Source organism: Symphalangus syndactylus, chromosome 2, assembly GCF_028878055.3.
Source record: "Symphalangus syndactylus isolate Jambi chromosome 2, NHGRI_mSymSyn1-v2.1_pri, whole genome shotgun sequence".
NCBI lineage: Eukaryota > Metazoa > Chordata > Mammalia > Primates > Hylobatidae > Symphalangus > Symphalangus syndactylus.
The window spans coordinates 84006998-84029301 of NC_072424.2; the positions used below are offsets into that span (position 1 = coordinate 84006998).

The 22304-nt window shown below is 36.6% G+C and overlaps 1 protein-coding gene across 3 annotated transcripts in view; it reads right to left on the reverse strand.

Moving 5' to 3' along the window:
• ATG5 (autophagy related 5) overlaps window positions 1-22304 on the reverse strand; it is a 139969-nt gene that overhangs the window by 9463 nt on the left and 108202 nt on the right. For all 3 annotated transcript variants that reach the window (XM_055260320.2, XM_055260331.2, XM_055260309.2), the window contains one exon: window positions 8581-8698. In XM_055260320.2, the coding sequence (XP_055116295.1) occupies window positions 8581-8698 (118 nt within the window). The remainder of the gene's footprint in view (window positions 1-8580; window positions 8699-22304) is intronic.

Here is a 22304-nt window from a genome sequence, read left to right on the forward strand (position 1 = left end):
GAATTACTGAAATTGTAAAACCTGCAATCTGATGAGTTTTGGGGATTGGAGTTTTTTTTATTCCTGTGGCATGAATTTGCAAACTGAAGTGCCTGTTCTTCCGGGGGCAGTGCCATCACACTGACAAATGTGATTATTGCTCAAATATTATCTCAAATCACGAGATACTAACCAGCTTCAATTTTGTCTAAATACTTAAAAGTATCTGCCTTATATGGTCAGCATGAGATTTATATGTTTCTTTTTCTAATTGCTTTATGTCTGAAAAAAATTTATCTTGTCAGCTAATTCACTTTACTAACATAATCTAATCATATAGGGCAAAGGAGAAAAAAATGTGAATATACCATCTTTTCTTCTTCTTTTTTTTTTTTTTTTTTTTTTTTTTGAGATGGAGTTTCACACTTGGTGCCTAGGCTAGAGTGCAATGGCGCATTCCAGGTCATTGCAACTTCCGGCTCCCGGGTTCAACCAATTCTCCTGCCTCAGCCTCCCAAGTGGCTGGGATTACAGGCATGCACCACCACGCCTGGCTAATTTTGTACTTTTAGTAGAGACGAGGTTTCACCATGTTGGTCAGGCTGGTCTCTAACTCCTGACCTCAGGTGATCCACCCGCCTAGCTTACCACGTTGTTATACATTACATTAGAAGACTGGGAAATGAAGTATAATTGGGAAAAGCTTATAGGTGTTTTTGTATTCTCCAAGGTAAAAAATAAATGTTCTTGATATGTTATTTTTTTTTTTTTTTTGAGACGGAGTCTCGCTCTCTCGCCCAGGTTGGAGTGCAGTGGCGCAATCTCGGCTCACTGCAAGCTCCGTCTCCCGGGTTCACGCCATTCTCCTGCCTCAGCCTCCGAGTAGCTGGGACTACAGGCGCCCGCCACCACGCCCGGCTTATTTTTTGTATTTTTAGTAGAGACGGGGTTTCACCATGTTGGTCAGGCTGGTCTCTAACTCCTGACCTCAGGTGATCCACCCGCCTAGCTTACCACGTTGTTATACATTACATTAGAAGACTGGGAAATGAAGTATAATTGGGAAAAGCTTATAGGTGTTTTTGTATTCTCCAAGGTAAAAAATAAATGTTCTTGATATGTTATTTTTAATGAACAAAGAAAAAAATATTTCACTTCAGGTCTGGTACAGGAGCTTAGATCTCTGAGTCATTTTAACTACAGCTGAAACCACAAAAACAATTTACCTGAGCTCACCTTTGGTCATTTCCTGTTACCTCCAACTTGACTAATTCCCTTAGCCATTTACAAAAAAAGAAAGGAACACACAAAAGAGCTCATCGTTAGTTACTCCACAAGCAGCAGCTCATCATTAGTTACTCCACAAGAACAATGACCTAAAGCACGTATTCATAAATACTAGTACATTCGACTTTCATATGATGAAATCAGACAAAATTCTTTCATCACTGAATCACTTGTAGGGAGTAGAAGACAATGGTGCCACATAACTTTTATGAAGTACTTTCTCTTTTCATCATGTGATGATAGCAAGTTCTTATCCATACACACCCAATCTTAAAGTCTTTCGCTTTCAACTTAAGTTGAGTGCAGGTGTGTCAAAATGCTTCATGTTTGACACGTCTGTCAATACTACAGGTGAACTGAACCAGGAAGTAAACAGTTTTTTACTGAAACAGTGACTCAATGTTTTGGATACTCTACATAGATTTTTAAATGACAATTTTTTTTTAATACGTAATAAAAAGAAGAAGCAAAGATAAAAGTTTTTCTAAAGAAAAGATACTGGTGTTAGAGATGTGGCTTCCTCCTGGAATGAAAGATACCGTCAAAAATACCTGAAAAGAATAGGCATTATCTATGTCATTTCAATGAAGTGTGTGTTCCGCAGTCAAGAGAAGCATTTGACAGTTTGCATGGGGAGAAGTCTGTCACACAGATGTACTCACCTACAGCACATGAAATCACCTAAAAGGAAGGTTTGTGGATTAGGTTGTGTGGCTGCGCTGCCTCACTGCTCCCCTCTTTAAAAAAGAAAACACACACACACACACACAAAAAACCACACGGGAAGTCACACTGTGTATCCCCTTGAAAAGGATGTACACGTAGAGCAGCCTAGAAATTTAAGAGAACAAAGAATCTCTTTTAAAAGAACAGCTTCACAAATTTGTGTGCCTTTCTTGTGTAGGGTCACGTTAATCTTGTCTTGTAACCTGGGTATAAGAGCAGAATAAAGGTGTATTCTGAGAGTGTCAGTTCAAAGCACTTGAATGCTTTTCATTTACATGTCTGATGTTCATAATCACCATTTAAAAAATTCAACAAGAGTGGTCAGGATTACATATGGGAACACTAAAATAACAAAACAAACAAAATAAAACAGTAGACACTCAGGTTCCTAAGATCATATCAGAAATATTATAGAGAGAAGAGCATGCAGGCAAATTAGATACTAAACACAAACTGAAGACTAAGATTTGTGAAAATAGGCCGGGCGTGGTGGCTCAAGCCTGTAATCCCAGCACTTTGGGAGGCCAAGGCGGGCGGATCACAAGGTCAGGAGATCAAGACCATCCTGGCTAACACAGTGAAACCCCGTCTCTACTAAAAATACAAAAAAAAATTGGCCGGGCGTGTTGGTGGGCGCCTGTAGTCCCAGCTACTCGGGAGGCTGAGGCAGGAGAATGGCATGAACCCGGGAGGTGGAGCTTGCAGTGAGCCGAGATCGCGCCACTGCACTCCAGCCTGGGGGAAGAGCAAGACTCCGTCTCAAAAAAAAAAAAAAAAAGATTTGTGAAAATAAAATAAAGAGTTAGGAAAAAGCAAGTATTTCAGAATGTTATTTTAAACTAAACCAAAAAGTTAAAAAGAAAGAAAGAAAACAAAAACAAATCGCAGCATAGTAAAGTGGAAAAACCAACAGACCACCAGGAGATGGAGACCTGTGTTCTAAACCTAGTTCTGCAATTAAGTGGTTAAGAGACCTTTGGCAAAATCATGCAAAAATTAAGAGAGTGAACTTTGGGAGGCCAAGGTGGGTGAATCACTTGAGGCCAGGAGTTCAAGACCAGCCTGACCAACATGGTGAAACCCCGTCTCTACCAAATATACAAAAATTAGCCAGGCATGGTGGCACATGCCTGTAATCCCAGCTACTTGCGTGACTGAAGCACAAGACTGCTTGAACCTGGGAGGCAGGGGTTGCAGTGAGCTCAGATGGCATCACTGCACTCCAGCCTGGGCAACAGAGTGAGAATCTGTCTCAAGAAAAAAAAAAAAAAAAAAAGTAACTTGAAAGTTATACAGTTATACAATTCTTTAAAGAAGTCAAATACCCAACTAATTTCTTCCCACCCAACTAATTTCTTCCCACTCTAGGCATTCCTTAACCACACCCACAAACTAGAAATTGGCAACCATGAAATAAAAATGAATTGAACTAATGAATTCATTAACAAAATAAACAATATAAAATTTCAAGTAAGCCCTCTTTCCTGGATTAAAAAGCAACTGTTAACTTTAGTTTTTACACATAAAACACAAATGTATCAAGGGAGACCCCCTTATATAAACTTGGGACTAGCAAATATGGATCATTTTGTGACTGTGACAATTGTGCTGCTGTTAGGGGACAGATCATTACAGAACACATTCCTTCCAAAGTTTTGGGTTTCATTGCAGTGTTCTCATTCTATAGTCAAGGATGTTATAAAAAAGTAAATTTAAAACGACATATTTTAAAAAGTAGATTGTCAAAAAAACATCTAGGAAAAGTGCAATAAGGTAGTCATTTGAGGCTGGGTGCAGTAGCTCATGCCTGTAATCCCAGTACTTTGTGAAGCTAAAGTGGAAGTATCACTTGAGTGAGAAAGGTAAGACCAGCCTGGGCAACACAGTGAGACCCCGCCTTTTGTTTTTAAAAAGGGTAGTTATTCAAATATTAAACTCTGGCTTAAATTTCATTTACTCCTAATTGATAAAATCATTTGTTATAGTGTGGTTGCTTGTCCCCGCCAAACCTCATGTTGAAATTTTATCCCCAAAGTTGGAAATGGGGCCTAATGGGAGGTATTTGGGTCGGGGTGGGGGGGCGGGGGTGGATCCCTCATGAATAGATTAATGCCCTCCCTGGGTGTGGAGGAGTGAGTTCTCACTGCCTTAGTTCCCACAAGAGCTGGTTATTATAAAAGCCTGGCACCACCCTGCTCTCTCTGGCTTCCTCTCTCACCATGTGACCACCGTACACACCAACTTCCCTTCAGCTTCCACCATGAGTAGAAGCAGCCTGAGGGTCTCATGAGATACCCAATCTCCAGGCAGCAGAGCTGTGAGTTAAATAAACCTTTTGTCTTTATAAATTACCCAGCCTCAGGTATTTCTTTATAGCAACACAAACAGACTAAGACAGCATCTAGTTTTTAATGTTCTTTAAAGCACTACTACAAAGTACTCAAAAAGGGAAAAAAACACAATACAGAGAAATGAGTAACTGAAAGCCAATGCTGCCATGGACAGGTAAGAGGTTTATGGGGTTTATCTCTATCAGCAACAAAAACAACCTCTTAATTATACTTCAAATGAAAATAACTCATCTATATTCCAAAATCCTCAAAAACACAGAAAAATAGATAATTAAATAGATCAAAAACAAACATCCTTATAACACAGAGAAAATTAACTAAAAAAGTAAGCTTATTCTTGAATTTCTGGAATTTCTCAGAAGTTATGAGTTACTTAGTCAAAATTTCTGTAGCCTGAGTTCAAAAATAAAAAGTTTACTTAACTATCTCTAAAGATATACAGGAAAATGGCAACACAGGTTGTCTCTAGAAAGGGGAACCAGGTTAGAGTTTGGTGAACAGGAGTTAGGAAAGAGACTTTTTACTAAATTCCTTTATATATGCTTTGATTTTTAAAATATGTAAATGTATTGCCTATAAGAAAAGAAGTTTTAATTATTTAACTGAACACAATCCATTAAAAAAACTTGATAGACAGGAATTCACCAAAATTAAATGCTTTTATCCTTCAAAAGAAAATGAAGACAAGGCTGGGCATGGTAGCTCACACTTGTAATCCCAGCACTTTGGGAAGCTGAGGTGGGTGAATCCCCTGTGGTCAGGAGTTCAGTCTAGCCAACATAGTGAAACCCTGTCTCTACTAAAAACACAAAAATTAGCCGGGCATGGTGGCAAGCACCTGTAATCCCAGCTACTAGGGAGGCTGAGTCACGAGAATCACTTGAACCCGGAGGTGGAGTTTGCAGTTAGCCTAGATTGCACCACTGCACTCCAACCTGGGTGACAGAGCGAGACCCTGTCTGGGAAAAAAAAGAGAGAGAGAGAGAGAAAGAGAGAAAGAAAATGAAGGCAAGTCACAGACTAGGGGAAAATATCTGCGAATTGTATATCTGATAAAGAACTTGTATCCAGAATATATAAATAATGCTCAAAACTGAGTAATAAGGAAACAATCCATGAAAAAAAAACAAGGATTTGAATAGACACTTCATCAAAGAGATCTACAAATTCTAATAAGCACATGAAAACATGTTCAATACCATTAGTCATTAGAAAAATGAGAATTAAAATCATCATGAGATACCACTAGGATGGCAATACATGTGAGCGAGAATGTGGAGAAACTGGAATCCTTATACACTGCTGGTGAGACTGTGAAATGGTACAGCCACTTTGGGAAAGCTCAGTAGTTTCTTTTAAAATAAAAAATAAACTTACTATATGACCCTGTCATTCCACTCCTAGGAAGCTACCCAAGAAAAATGAAAACAAATGTCCACAGAAAGACCCATATTTGAATGTTCCTAGCAGCTCTGTTTATAAAGGTGAAAGGCTGGAAACAGTCCAAACACCCATCAGCTGGTACAGGAAGAACCAAAATGTGATGTATCTACCCAATGGAGTATTATTCACCAATCAAACTATGGACACTTGCTTCAATATGGATGCAACTCAAATACATAATGTTAAGTGGAAAAAAACAGTTGCAAAAGACTGTATGTTGTATTATTCAATTTATGTGAAATATAATAGGCAAATTAGAGACAGAAAACAGACCAGTGGTTGTTTACAGCTGGCAGTGGAGCAGAGATTAGCTACAAGTAAGTACAAGGAGATGGAAATGTTCTAAAAACCAAATTGTCGTGATGGTTGCACAACTCTATAAATTTACTAAAAAATCACTAAATTATAAAAAAATTATTTAACTAAAACTCTTATTGAAAGCTAAAATTACACAGTAGTAAAAATGGATTAGGAGTCTAAGATAGTATTATAATCAACTTAATGTTAATTGCTCCATGATTTAATGATCGTAAATAATATGTTTCATGGTAATGATAGAAAGAATTCAGTAACTGGATTGTTTGGCAAACATTTACCCTAGCACTAGAGATACATGGATGTGTGTAGACATCATCAGAAATCTATACTATAAAGGCTAGTAAAGTTCAAGGAAGACTTTATAAAATGTATTTATAACCTCTTAAATCCTGTTCAGTTTTAATAATTTTGGGTAGTAGTCAGTGGTCTCTTCCTTCAATCCCTTCTGGTATTGGTGGTGACAGTATTATTTTAGGTGCCCTTCCCCTTCCTATTGAACCTCTGGTTCATTTTTTTTTTTTTTGAGGCAGAGCCTCTGTTCATTTTTAAAGCATTACATACATGTAGGAATGCTAGTATAAGCAAGCATACTTGATTAAGGAAAATCGCAATATTCTCAGGCTGAATGACACATATTTTGGGCTCCATAGTCTTTGCTTAGCCATTTAGGCTGGAATACCACAACATTACCGCCAAACCCACTATTTCTAATTCTACTACTTAGGCAAACTATTTCCTTAGATGCAACATGCTTCATGAACTGTGTGGTATGTCATGCAAGTAATCCTGCATTCCTCCAATTCAGAATACATTCATAAGAAACAAGCATTATCTGTTAAAGTATTACCTTCATATACACTAATGCATTACCTCTTTCCTTCATGGATTTAAAGTTTTTTTTAAAAAATTTCTATTATATAATAAATACAACTCTATGCAATTTTTTTTTTTTTTTTTTGAGACAGAGTCTTGCTCTGTCACCCAGGCTGGAGTGCAGTGGCGCGACCTCGGCTCACTGCAAGCTACGCCTTGCGGGTTCAGGTCATTCTCCTGCCTCAGCCTCCCAAGTAGCTGGAACTACAGGCACCTGCCACCACGCCCGGCTAATCTTTTTTTTTTGTATTTTTTAGTAGAGACAGGGTTTCACCATGTTAGCCAGGACGGTTTCGATCTCCTGACCTCGTGATCCACCCGCCTTGGCCTCCCAAAGTGCTGGGATTACAGGTGTAAGCCACCACACCCGGCCAACTCTATGCAATTTTTATGTCAATACAGTAATATGCCACTGAAAATTTCCCCTATAGTTTAGTAACCATTAATAGGGCTGAGATTCAAGAGCACCAGGACATTTTACACACACACACACACACACACACACACACACACACACACACAATGTGGTCACTTGGTATTCATGAAGGATTGGTTCAAGGATCCCTGAGGATACCAAAATCCACCCATGCTCAAGTCGCTTATATAGAATGGCATAATATTTGCATATAACCTATGCACATGTGTGCTTTAAATCATTTATCGCTAGATTACTTGTAATATTTAATGCAATGTAAATCTATATAAATACTTGTGCTGTATTGTTAGGGAACAATAACAAGAAAAAAGTCTGTTTATCTTCAGTACAGACATAATCATCCATTTTCTTTCCCAAATATTTTTTATCTGCTGTGGGCATGATGGGGAGCCCATGGATATGAAGGGCCAATGTGTATGTATTATACACATATGTATATCTCAAGTATTCGTGTGTGTGTGTGTGTGTGTGTGTGTGTGTGTGTGTGTGTCTCAACAGTGGTCTCTATCAGTTAATGGATTATGGGCACTGTTTTATTGTTTTCTGTATTTTCTTGGTGTTCTTTATGTTGTAATAAAGAAAAACAGAATTCAGAAATTTAAAAATTTGTCCCTTGCCTGCAGGAAAACAGCCTTAACCTAAGTTACAAAATTAGCGCCATGAAACAGGTCAAGTTTTTGAACGAACTTGTAGATTGTCAAAGCCTAAAAGAAAAAGGTTAACTAAAAAAGAAAAAGTAGAAAGTAGTAGAAAATTCAAATAAACTACTTATCCATTATTCAGTATTATCAACTTTCAAATATCAAAAATAAGAAATTTGTTTTTACCATTTCTGACTTCTTTAAAGTTAATAAACAAAATGCAAGATTAAAAGTAGTATTTATCAGAACTGGATCCATAAATTAAAAACCAGAGTACCAGAGATATACTAAGAGGGTGATTTAAAAACTGTATTTTATTTTACCAGAGAGTCGAGTCATCATTTTTTTAGTCAATAATTTACAAAATAATATATTAAATATTAAGTGCTTCTGTTTGAAAAGACTTTTCGCTATAAGATATGAAAATATCTTCCTGAAATAACCTGTTGTTTATAAATGTGGAAAGCTTATTTTACTTCAGTAACAGAAAATGAAAGAAATGTTTTAATGTTGCTGATCATATTACCTTCAGGATCAACAGCAGAAGGACAAACTTCTTTGAGGAGATCTCCTAGTGTGTGCAACTGTCCATCTGCAGCCACAGGACGAAACAGCTTCTGAATGAAAGGTCTTTCAGTCGTTGTCTATTTGAAAAATGAAAAAATAATTCAAGCAATGAAGTCTTTGTTGCTGCCAATTACAAATCTATATATCATAAACTTTATGTTGGCATTAGGTGCCTTTTGATATGGTGTTAGCAGAATTACACAACATCACAGATGTGGTATCACTGTGAAAAATGTTTAACATGATAAATTCAGGTAAATCTAATTCTGAGGAAACAAACAGACAAATCCAAAGTTGGGTGGGACATTCTAAAGATAATTGGCTGGGACCCTTCAAAAACTTAAAGACATTAAAAAGCAAACAACACAAAAAGATACCAACAAAAGCATTTTTTCTCAGTATCTCTAAACGAGACTAACAAAGCAAATACAAAACATAAACCCTGGCTGAATACTGAATTGAAGAAGGACATTTTTTAGAAATCCAACTATGAAACACAGTTTTGGGATAAACGGGGAAATACAGAATGGACAACTGATAATATTATTGAGTTAATGTCAAATTTCTTAGGTACAATAAGCACAATCCTTATTTTTAAGAAATTCATTGTTCAAGTGTTTAGGAAAGAAGTGCCATGATATCCAAAACTTAATCTTCTTTTTCTTTTTTTGGAGACAGAGTCTCACTCTGTCACCCCGGCTGGAGTGCAGTGGCGCAATCTCAACTCATTGCAACCTCTGCTTTCCAGGTTCAAGTGATTCTCATGGCTCAGCCTCCCAAGTAGCTGGGACTACAGGGAGCAGGGACTACACCATGTCCAGCTAACTTTTTGTATTTTTACTAGAGATGCGGTTTCACCATGTTGCTCAGGCTGGTCTCAAACTCCTGAGTTCGGGCAATCTGCCGGCCTCGGCCTCCCAGAGTGCTAGGATTACAGGCATGAGACAACCACTCCTGGCCCCAAAACTTAACCATCTAATGGTTGAGAGAGAGAGAGAGAGAGAGAGAGAAAGAGAGAGACAGAGAATGTGTGTGTGTGTGTGTGTGTGTGTGCATGCGTGTGTGAAGACAAAGCAAAAATAAAAAAATATTAACTAATGGTGAATCTAGGTAGAGGGTGTATGATTTTAGTAGTTTCATTATTTCAACTTTTGGATAGGTTTCACAATTTCCAAAATAGCAGATCCAGCCATTTCATCTGACAAAAACTGTTAGTAGCACTATACCATAATTTATTGTTAATAATCTCATTGCTTTACTCTTAAAATTGTTTCATTTACTAAATTTCCTTAGTGATGATGGAGGCTTTATCATGACAGAGTACAGAGGCTCTGAAATCAGCCAGTGTCTATGAAGAGCACCATTGTTTGCAAGATCTATGATCTTGCACCCAGTTTCCTCTATCTGTTAATTTGGGACATTCCATATCTCTTGAGTTTGTTGTGGAAATAAATGAGCAACTTTGCCAACCACAGAGTAAATAAACAAATGTTAAAGAGAATAAAAGCATTTTTACCTCCCTCTCCCTCTTAACTGTTATTTCACTTTACGATGGTAAATTTTAAGCTTTCTGAGACGAAAAATCATTAAAACTTAACAAGAACAGAGAAATGCTATATATATTTTTTGTTTGCTTGTTTTTTGAGACAAGGTTTCACTCTGTCACCCAGGCTGAACTGCAGTGGTGCAACCCCCAAGTTGCAATCCTCCACCTAAGCCTCCAGAGTAGCTGGGACTACAGGTGTGAGCCACCATGCTCAGCTAATTTTTTTATTTCTTGTAGAGGGGGGTCTCACTATGTTGCCCACGCTGCCTCATATTTTATAAGAATATGATTTCAAACACTTAGGCATTAGAGATAAGTTTTTGTTTTTGTCTTTTAATGACAGAGGATACCTCAACATATTTGACACAACTGTTAGAGATTTGGTTTAAAAAGAAATAGACATGGATGTAGCTGGAAACTATCATTCTCAGCAAACTAACACAGGAACAGAAAACCAAACACCTCATGTTCTCACTCATAACTAGGAGCTGAACAATGAGAACACACGGACACAGGCAGGGGAACATCACACACCAAGGCCTGTCAGGGAGTAGGCGGCTAGGGCAGGGATAGCATTAGGAGAAATACCTAATGTAGATGAGGGGCTGATGGGTGCAGCAAACCACCATGGCACATGTATATCTATGTAACAAACCTGCACATTCTGCACATGTATCCCAAAACTTAAAGTATAATACAAAATGAAAAAATAAATAGAAAAAATAAACATGTAAGCATGTGAGCTGCCTTTCCTAATTCTATGCTTATGTATTCACTGAATACATAGTATTTTAAAATAGTACTCCAATAATATATTTGAGTGTTTGTGACAAGTATGAAAATAAATTGTAATTTTTAAAAAATCTTGAAAATATGCACTGAATACGATTCAATTCACTTCACTATTTGAACTCTTTAGGGATTATTTTTAAAAATATGATTGATATCCTTTGATATGTTTTGGCTCTGTGTCCCTAACCAAGTCTCATCTCAAATTGTAATCCCCACCCATCTAGGGAGGGACCTGTAATCCCCATGTGTCCAGGGAGGGAGGTGATTGGGTCACAGGGGTGGTTTTCCTCATGTTGTTCTCGTGATACTGAGTGAATTCTCATGAGATTTGATGGTTTTAAAAGTGGCAGTTTTTCCTGCACTCTCATCTCTCTTTCCTGCTGGCTTGTGAAGGTGCCTGCTTCCCTTTCTGCCATGATTTTAAGTTTCCTGAGGCCTCCACAAGCCATACGGAACTGTGAGTCAATTAAACCTTTTGCCTTTATAAATTATCTAGTCTCGGATATTTCTTTAAAGCGGAGTGAAAACGGACTAATACATCCTTCCATTTAAAAAGCCATACTTTCTCATACAAGTTGAAATCAAGAACAATATCATGCATAATCAAGTGATTAACTGTGTAAAGATAATAAGGTTGGGGAGTTCAGAGAAGAAAAGAAATGAATAGGGAACTGTAGTGATAATTTAAAATAGCCATCCCTCACTCAGGGTTTTTGATCTTCAGGCCATGAAGAAGCTTTTAATGCTTTTTAGCAAAGGAAGTAATGTTGGTGAAAGGCTTTTTCTGACGACTAATGGAAAGCAGTGCTGTGTATGGTGACTTGGTTATGAACCAAAATCAGAATGACTGGTGAGAGGCTGACTGAATACAGCAAGCTTATGTGAAGACAACTGGAGCTGGTGCAGTGGCAAAGGAAGAAAGCAGGACTGTACCCACAACTCAAAGAAAAAAGTCAGAAGGTACCTCCCACAGTACGACCTGAAAACAACAAAGTCAAAGGAATCTTTTCAAGAATTTGGAGCTCTCATTCATATCCTAATTAGTGTATGAAATGTGAGGTGGCTTTGCTATAATGAAATTACCTAGAGTATTTCTAACACAAAGAAATAATAAACGCTTGAGATGGTGGATATCCTCATTTGATCATTACACACTGCATGCTTATAGCAAAAGATTACATGTACCCCATAAATAATTGCAACTATTATGTATCCATAATAATTAAAACTAAAAAATTAAAAATTACCTGACAAAAATGCTAAACAGGAAAGGCCAACTAGTCTTGGTTACATATTAAAAAACAGAAATTCTTCTCTAACCTCACTATTGGAGAAATATCCTGTTGTTTTTATATATCTCTCTTTTTTTCCACCCTTTCCCAAATCTGAGCAAGTATTATAAAGGTATAACCTTCAACAATCTTTTATGATGAGGTATTTGCCTACTGGGGAGAAAGCCCCAGTGCTATTACATAGTGTAGCTAAACGCTGTAGAATGGTAACCAAGAAAATGCTCAGCAAAGTGTTGTTTTTCATTTAATGAAAATCTTATTTTAAAAGACAAAAACTCAATATATCCCAACCAAAAATCTGATGAACATTTTCTGTTTAATATTTATTATACAGTGCCTTTAAAAACGTAATATTCTTATTCTTAAAAATTTAGTGTGCTAGCAAATAGCAATTAAGTACCTAAGTCAATCAGGACTACAAAAAAATACTCAATTTGGGGAGGTAGTTACTTCTATCATCTGAATGCGTCCCTCCAAAATTCATGCTGAAATCTATTCCTCATCATCGCAGTATTACGAGGTGAAGCCTTTGAGAGGTAATTAGGTCATGAGGGCAGAGTCCTCAAGAATGGGATCAATGCTCTTATAAAAGAGGCCCCAGGGAGCTTGTAAGGCTTTTGCCCCTTGTGCCATGCTGGGGGGGTGGGGGTGGGGGTGGGGGCACAGCAACCAGTGCTAACTCTGAAGCAGAGAGCAGCCCTCACCAGATACCAAATCTGCTGAAGGCTTGATCTCCGACTTCCCAGCCTCCAAAACTGTGAGAAATAATTTTCTGTTGTTTATAAATTACCCAGTCTAGGCCAGGCGTGGTGGACCACCTGAGGTCAGTAGTTCAAGACCAGCCTGGCCAATATGGTGAAACCCTATCTCTACTAAAAATACAGAAAATTAGCTGGGCATAGTTGTGGGTGCCTGTAATCCCAGCTACTCAGGAGGCTGAGGCAGGAGAATCACTTGAACCCAGAAGGCAGAGGTTGCAGTGAGTCAAGATCATGCCATTGAACTCCAGCCTGGGCAACAAGAGGGAAACTGTCTCAAAAAAAAAAAAAAAAAAAAATTACCCACTCTAACGTATTTTGTTATAGCAGCCCAAATGGACTAAGACAATTACCCTTAAAACAAAAGCTCCCATAGAGAGATCATGCATTCAAGTACAGAGGTTCTTAAGGGCAGTGGGAATGGAGGACATATTCCCGCAAACTTTTCAACAGTTCTCATTAGCCCTATGTTAGAGCTCTGCAAAGAAGACTAAATTATACTGAGAAATTTAAATCTCCACAAATAGGAATGCTGTAAACGTTGATTTAGTATATATAAAATTAGACAAGACTAACAATATCCAATGCAATCTAAATCTTAGGTTGACAGACAAGAAAGCCACTGCAAACAGTAATATACCACAATACCTGATCTTGCCACATATTCGTAAATATGCAAAGTACTTCAATAACTTCCAAGAAACAGTATTACTCTCATGAGAAATAACATGATGTAAGTCACCTTTGAAACGTCCTTGTTACTTTTTCAAATGTATGTTAGTCATTTCTTAACACCAAATGAAATGAAAAACTGAGGTGGTAATGGCTGGCTGCTCCCATCTCTCCTCTACTCATGCGCCTTCACCAATACAGCAATCACTTTTTTCTCATATGGGAAATTTACGGTGTTGATATAGCTCAGAGATATATTGAAGAAAACCAGAAAAACGAAAAAGCAAACCTTATGTATTTTCTTAAATAGTTCAACTGTAAAACTTAGAGTTCTTATAATGTGTGTTATAGCTATATTGTAAATGGTGGCTCATGCCTGTAATCTCAGCACTTCAGGAGACTGAGGTGGGAGGAGAGCTTGAGCCCATGAGTTTGAGACTCAACCTGGGCAACACAGAGAGACCTCACCTCTTAAAAAAAAAAAAAAAAGAAATTAAATGCAAAGAAAAAGTCTTTATTTCAAATATAGCCAGTAGAGCCAAGAGGTTAACCAATATTAACATTAACATTGATAAAACAAGAAATGATGATTTACTATAAGCTGAAAATCAGACAATGTATGGACTTTAAGAGTAACAGGCACGATCATCACAAACTTAAATCAGGTTTGAGTCCTATGAGTTATATACAGTTACATGCTGCAACAAAACACGCCAGGCTGTTGTTAAAGAGTATTAGATTTGGCTGGGGGTGGTGGCTCATGCCTGTAATTGCAGTACTTTGGGAGGCCGAGGCGGGAGGATCATGAGGTCAGGAGTCCGAGACCAGCCTGGCCAATATAGTGAAACCTGGTCTCTACTAAAAATACAAAAATTAGTCAGGCATGGTGGCATGCACCTGTAATCCCAGCTACTCAGGAGGCTGAGGCAGGAGAATCGCTTGAACCCAGGGGGCGGAGGTTGCAGTGAGCCGAAATCATGCCACTGCACTCTAGCCTGGGCAACAGAGTGAGACCCTGTCTCAAAAAAAAAAAAAGAGTATTAGATTCAAGTCTTGTTTCTGTTATTTATTATGGGACCATGGGCACAATTACCTATCTTTCCTGTACCTCAGTTTTTTCAACTGCAAAACAGGAATATATACATATGTGTATATATACATATGTGTTTACAGATAAGCATATATATATACATATGTGTTTACAGATATGCATATACATATACATGTTTACAGATACGCATATACATATACATATGTGTTTACAGATATGCATATACATATACATGTGTTTACAGATATGCATATACATATACATATGTGTTTACAGATATGCATATACATATACATATGTGTTTACAGATATGCATATACATGTGTTTACAGATATGCATATACATATACATATGTGTTTACAGATATGTATATACATATGTGTTTACAGATATGTATATACATATGTGTTTACAGATATGTATATGTATAAATGGAGATAATACCTACATTATAGAGTTTTTGAGATAATAAAATGAACAACACAATTCTGACACATAACAATTTATAACTTAAAACATACTACCACCAGGGCCACTAGTTTTAAAACACTGTAATGCATAGTCTAATTTAATACTATCCAAACTGTGTTGACTCAAGGTTTTATTTCCTTTTAGTTTCATTCATTTACTCTTCACTTGTTTGCAAGCTAAAAAGTCCAGAATCATGAAATTCAGAAGTTTATGTTTTAATGTTTTTCTATATGGCAAGGGGAAAAAAAGGGCAAAGTCGTTTTAACACTACTTTCAAAATCAGCCTAGAACTGAACACTAAAGGCATGACCCATAAAAGGGAATACTGATAAATAGACTAATCAAAATTAAACAACAACAACAACAGCAAAGCTTTTGCTCTGCAAAAGATCCTGTGAAGAGAATGAAAACATAAGCCATGGGCTGGGAGAAAATATTTGCAAACCATATTTCCGAGACAGGTCTGTGTCTATAATATATAAGAACTCCCAAAATGCAACAGTTTTAAGAAAAAGCAAATAATCCAATTAGAAAATGGGCAAAAGACATGAACAGACATTTTACCAAAGAGAATATATAGGTGGCAAATAAGCATATGAAAACATATCTCACACATCATTAGCCACTAAAGAAATGCAAATTAAAACCACAATGTGATATCACTACACACCTACCAAAATATCCAGAATAAAAATTAGTGGTAACACCAAATGCTGGTGAGCATGTGGAAAAATAGTCCTTCACACATTGATGGTACAAATGTAAAATAGTACAGTACCTCAGGAAAGGAGTATGGCAGTTTCTTACAAAACTAAACATGCGCTTACCATATGACCAAGTAATTATACTCTTGAATATTCCCAGAGAAATAAAAATGTCTTCTCTAAAAAACTTATACATGAACGTTCATAGCTGTTTTATTCGTAAGAGTCAAAAACAGTAAGCAATCCCAGGGCTACCCACTAAAACAGGTGAATGCTTATAAACTGACTGTAATAGGTCTGTCCCATGGAATACTACTCAGCAATAAAAAGGAACAAACTACTGATATATGCAACAACTTGGATAGACCTCAAGGGAATTATGTTATGTGAAAAAAGTCAATCTCAAAAGGTCACACTGCATGACTCCACTGATATAACATTAGTGAAATGACAAAAATCTTAGAAATGGAAAACAAATTAGTAGTTGTCAGAGGTTAGGGAAGAAATGAAGTAAGGTAGGTGGCTGTGGCTATAAAAGGGTAGCCTAAGAGATCCTTGTGTTGAAACAGGACTATATTTTGAATATAGGGTGAATTTACATATGTGATAAAGATTGCATAGAACTAAATACACACACACAGTATATGTAAAACTAAGGAAATCTGAGTAAGGTTTGTGGATTATATTAATACAATTTCCTGGTTGTGATACTGTACTATAATTATGCAAGATGTTAGAATTGGGGGAAACTAGATGAAGGGTATGTAGATCTTTCTGTATTATTTCTTACAATTGCATGTGAATCTGTAATTATCTCAAAATAAAAAATTTTTTCAAAATTTCAAAACAACTATTCTAGAGGTTTGTTAATCAAAGTGTGTTCTGAGGACCTGTAGCATTTGGTTATCACCTGGATCTTATTAAAATGCAGATTCTCAGGCCACATATTGGAATTCTTGAACTGGAATCCGCATTTTAACAAGACTTCCAAGTGATTCATGTTTAAAGTTTGAGAAGCACTGGTCTACAACACTGACTTTTAACCTTTCAACCTACTCTAACACATTTGAAGGCCGTAACAAAATTCACAACAATAACAGTTGCTTGGTTGGACAGTGACTCTCAACACAAACGAGTGAGGAAAGGTGGGGACTCAAGACTCAGGTAGCAGGAAAAGCCCCTTAGGTGATTCTGATGAAATGTTTTCTCTATCCTGGCTGAAAAACCCAGAATGCAGTCAATTAAGGCTCTAAACAAAAGTAATGTTTATAATACTGGAGATCTTTAAAAGGCAGATAATATGTACTATAACAGAGCAAAAGTAATTATTACAATGTATAAATCTTATAAGAAACACATCAGAATTAAAATCAAGTACATAATGAAAATCCTTTAAAAAGTATGAAAATGAATGTAGTCTAAATAGCTACTAATAATGGCAGTTATATGAGAAATGCTCTAGAGTCTTTTACTCTTCATACTTCCTAGTCACAAACATCTATTTCCAAAACTGACCCTTCGTATTTCAAATAATTTATGGCCTGGTACAGTAATAAGAGCATGATATTTAAAGCCAGCCAGTAGACACATATTCTAGCTCTGGATGGCACTTGATGACAGTGGATTCAGCTTAGGGTTCCAATCTCAGCTCTGTCAATTAGTACCTGTATGACCCTAGGCAAATACTTAAACCTTCTTGTGTTACTTGTGTGTCAATTGTTACATCTGTAAAATCAGGATATTAACCGTATATACCTCAAAGATTTTTCTGTGAAGGTTATACAATTAATTCATATAAAGCATTTAGAACAATGTCTAGCACATAGTGAATTCTCAATGAGTGTTGTAATTGTTCTTTTTAAATGTGACTTGACTCTCAACTCTACTGAATTCTAATATGTATTCTGTATTGAGTTGTCAAAAAAATAAGGATTATAATAACATATACTATTCTTGTAGTCAACCCCGTTACTATGTTATTACTAGTGTTAGTTTTGTTGTTTTGGTCATACATATTGTATTTAATACATTAAGAATTATTAGAAATGTTGGTTTATTAAAAATGACCATTTTTATACCTAGATGACCATATATACCTAGAAGGGTATATATCTGGCTCACTGACTATGGAGTCAACGTCCATAAAGAGGAGGAAGAACACCCTCAGAGTAAAAGGAGATTCTATTCACTGAAACAAAGTGATAAAAAGCTATGAAAGAGAAAAACATAAAATAACCAAAGGGGTGAAACTTAACAGATGCCCACTAGATGCACAATGCACTGGGTTGTAAAACTTAAAATGGCCTTAATCAAAAGGCAAGCAGGGATGGAGGTGCTGGGGGAGTCTCCTACAGACACAGCAGGCAGAACGTAACGATGACAAGGGGCTCAAGTTTATTTAAAAAGATATTGGACAGGCCGGGCGTGGTGGCTCATGCCTGTAATCCCAGCATTTTGGGAGGCTGAGGCGGGTGGATCATGAGGTCGGGAGTTCGAGACCAGCCTGGCCAACATGGCGAAACCTCATCTCTACTAAAAATAAAAAAATTTAGCCAGGCGTGGTGGCGTGCACCTGCAGTCCCAGCTACTCAGGAGGCTGAGGCAGGAGAATCACTTGAACCCGGGAGGCAAAGGTTGCAGTGAGCTGAGATCATGTCACTGCACTCCAGCCTGGGCAACAGAGTGAGACTGCTCAGGATCTCCCAAAGACCCAAATCCCTGTAAACTGAATGCATAATATCATTTGCTCCAGGGAGGCTTAGATGGACATTCTAGTCTTCTTGGTTGAGCTGAAGAAACAAATATTATATTGATAATTTATGTATGTTGTATTTTTCAAGGTATAGCAACATGTTTTTATTCATCAGCTACTTTATGTGTGCTTTGTTTTTAAGTCTTTTGAAATAGGATGGTGATTTACTACATTTATAAGTAAAATTTATTTGATTTACAAGGGTTGCTTAAGTATATCACAGGATTTCACTTGTTATATTTGCAGGTGCTTAAAAAATCAGCTATACTAAACTATAACTGGAATTAGCGAAGTTCATTTATTGTGCAAGAATATAATTAGATTTGCCTAACTATATAAGTAGTACTATGTGTTAAGAATTAAATCTAGAAAAGGGATGGACTCTGGAAATAAGAAGCGAAAAAGACTGCTCTCATTTTTGTACAACAATTACTAAATTTATAAAAGTAGCATTAATTGAACTGAAAAGGCATTTTAGAAAAACTAGATTTTACAATTTATAACTCTAATAAAACACAACTAACTATAAGTGTGCCTGTTCATGCCCAAAAGCTACCTTCCAAAATTAAAAACCCTATTGGATGGCCAGGTGCGGCGGCTCATGCCTGTAATTCCAGCACTTTGGGAGGCCGAGACGGGCGGATCACCTGAGGCCAGGAGTTCAAGACCAGCCTGGCCAATATGGTGAAACCCTGTCTCTAATAAAAACACAAAAATTAGCCGGGCGCTGTGGCGGATGCCTGTAATCCCAGCTACTCGGGAGGCTGAGGCAGGAGAATCGCTTGATCCTGGGAGGCGGAGGTTGCAGTGAGCCCAGATGTTGCCACTGCACTCCAGCCTGGGCAAGAGCCCAGAGCGAGACTCCGTATATTAAACAAAACAAAAGAAAAAAACCCCCAAAAATCCCTATTGGCAATTACTAGGGCCATCAAATCAGTGTATTTTCACTTGACACACAATTTTGAAATAATGAACCGAACTTACTATTTTTGAAAATATTACATAATGAATATTAGTGAAGCTTCATTGCTGAAATGGTGACAAAGATGAATAGCAATAAAACTTTTCTTATAGATCTTTAGCAAAAACAAAAAAAACCCCAAGCATACTACCGTACATTACTTTAGAGAATCAAGTAGCTGCTATTTGAGTAACAGTGGTAATAGGCACTACAATGATATAAACAAATTACAACAAAGAATATTGTTTTTATTTCCTGCCTATGTTTTAAAAAAGCTTTGGTTTTACCTATGTTTAACAAATAGGTACAACAACAACGACTACTACTACTAACATATAAGTAGCTTGGATAGAATTATCTTAATAGTAGTACCCAAGTGCAGGATCTCTCAGTAATGATCTGAAGGCAGGAATAAATTTTATCTGAAATCTTCATTCATTACATATTTACTATGCATTTACCAGGGTATCACTATGCTAATGGATACAAAGATAAATAACATGCAAACAAATAACTGTAATACAGTGTTATAACAGAAATATGTACAAAGCACTATGAAAAAAATTATAAAGATTGAGCACAAATTTTAACTCTGGACTTACTGGCATTTAGAACAAAACCAAAACAATCTTAACTGGTTAATTTCATTTTCTAAGAGTTGGAAGTTATACCAGTAGGTACAAAGTAAAATATGCTAATTGTGGTAGAAAGTAAAATATTACAACAGTAGAGAATTTCAAAAGAAGATAAAAATAAAGGAGGGAATACAGAAGGTCTTCAAGCTTCCAGCTTGAAATATATATATATATTTTTTAAAATAGAGAAAGAGATAAAGTCATTTGAGTATTCAGAGGGCAGACTGAATAGTACTTCTGAGAAATCAGTGGATAAGGAGAGAAAAGTGGACTAAAGGCCATAGCATATAGAGCTTGGAATGTCAAATGTAGTGGAAATAACAAAGGTTTGGTTGGAATCCCAACTCCCAACAACGTACTGTGTATCTAGAGCAAATTACATCAACCTTTGGGAGTCTTGTTTCTGAATCTGAAAAATGAGGAAAACTTATCTTTAAACAATTGATGTGATAATTAAATAAGATGATATATATGAAATATCTAATGTAACAAGTGCTTAACAATGACTAGTTCTTTTCATTCCTCTCTTGAACCACTGTGAAACGTAGAATCAAGAAAGGTAACAGTATTTAGTTGTTACAGAACCCATTAAGAGAGAATAAAAAATAACTGGTATTCTAACTTCAGTTTCCTTTGAAGTCTTGTTAATTAGAATAAATATTATGTGGCACAAAGAAAAAGAAAACGGGTTTACACAGGATATGCTGCCTGACTTTACCAACAATGACACATGATACCTGCTTCAACTGTCCCATGCGTATTTGGCTTAAGATATATTCATGCATATCAAATTTTGCATCACATGGTTTTCAAAAGAAGATTCATTAAAATTAGCTTAAGAATATACACAAATACCTCATTAAATAAAAAGAACAGACCATTTCCAAATGAATGCTTTTAGAACTTTACAGTAAACAGTCTTTTGGTGGTAGAAAGAGGGGGAACAGAGAGGGGAGTGGGTAGGAGTCTGTGGCACTTATTAGACTTTTATCCTTTATGTAGAGAAATAGGAGAGTTGAAAATAAGCACTTTCTGTACTTATGCTATGAGAGTCTGAAGCCCACTTTTAATGTTCTTGACAACACTAAAAAATAATAATTAACATTTGAAAAGCTGTCATTATTACAGTCAGGGACATTTAATCTCCAAAGGAGAAGTTTCTTAATTGAGACTATGATTAAATAAAAGCATCCATCAGAATTATATCCACAATCTGGTTTGAAGTTTATGTTTTGTCTTATTTAAATTGTTATACTTATTATAATTCTGTCTAGACAGTGCCAAATGTACTTTGTCATATAAATACTTGAGGCAAATTTTCTTCAAATAAGGGAACACTTTGTTTCCTCTTCATATCCTTTGACTGAAAAACGTGTGGTACGGAGAAGTACTACTTCCCTTTCTTGGGATCGAGATCAATTTGATGCTTGTTATAAGCCCATTTACAGAAAAAATTGTGTTGCTTTTAAATTTTTATATGAACTTACCAGTAGAGTAGCCAAAAAAGAAGCTTCATATAAAAGTGCTAGGATTGATATTTTTAGTAATAATTAGGTAAATTCTCTAAAATTTTCTCCCAAAAGATTTGAAAAATCATACCAAGGGAAGTATAGTTTAAATTTCATTATATATAATAGCTTTAAAATATCTTTGCTAATTTTACCCAAAGCCACACTAAAAAGACTAATACAAGAAGAATGTAATTAATAAACTATTTTCCTCTGAAGAATCAAAGGGCACTTCTGCATATGAACATGTTTTATCCTTTCAGTGTACTTACATAAAATAATTAAGAAACACTTTTAATTAGCATAAACAAAGAAATCAAAATAGCAAGAAGCAATGTCTGAGTAAAAGCAGCTGTGCTGACCTCAAAAGTGAAATTCTGTTCTCTTGACGCCCAGTTAAGTGTCTAACCCAGGGAAAAGTGATTCTAAACCTGGGCTAGGAGCTAGTGGAGCTCTACAAAGAGCCTCACCTACCCTCACCCCTCAAGGCATAGCCTATGGGTTTTGTGGCAAATGCTAAACTTTATAACATGGGAATAT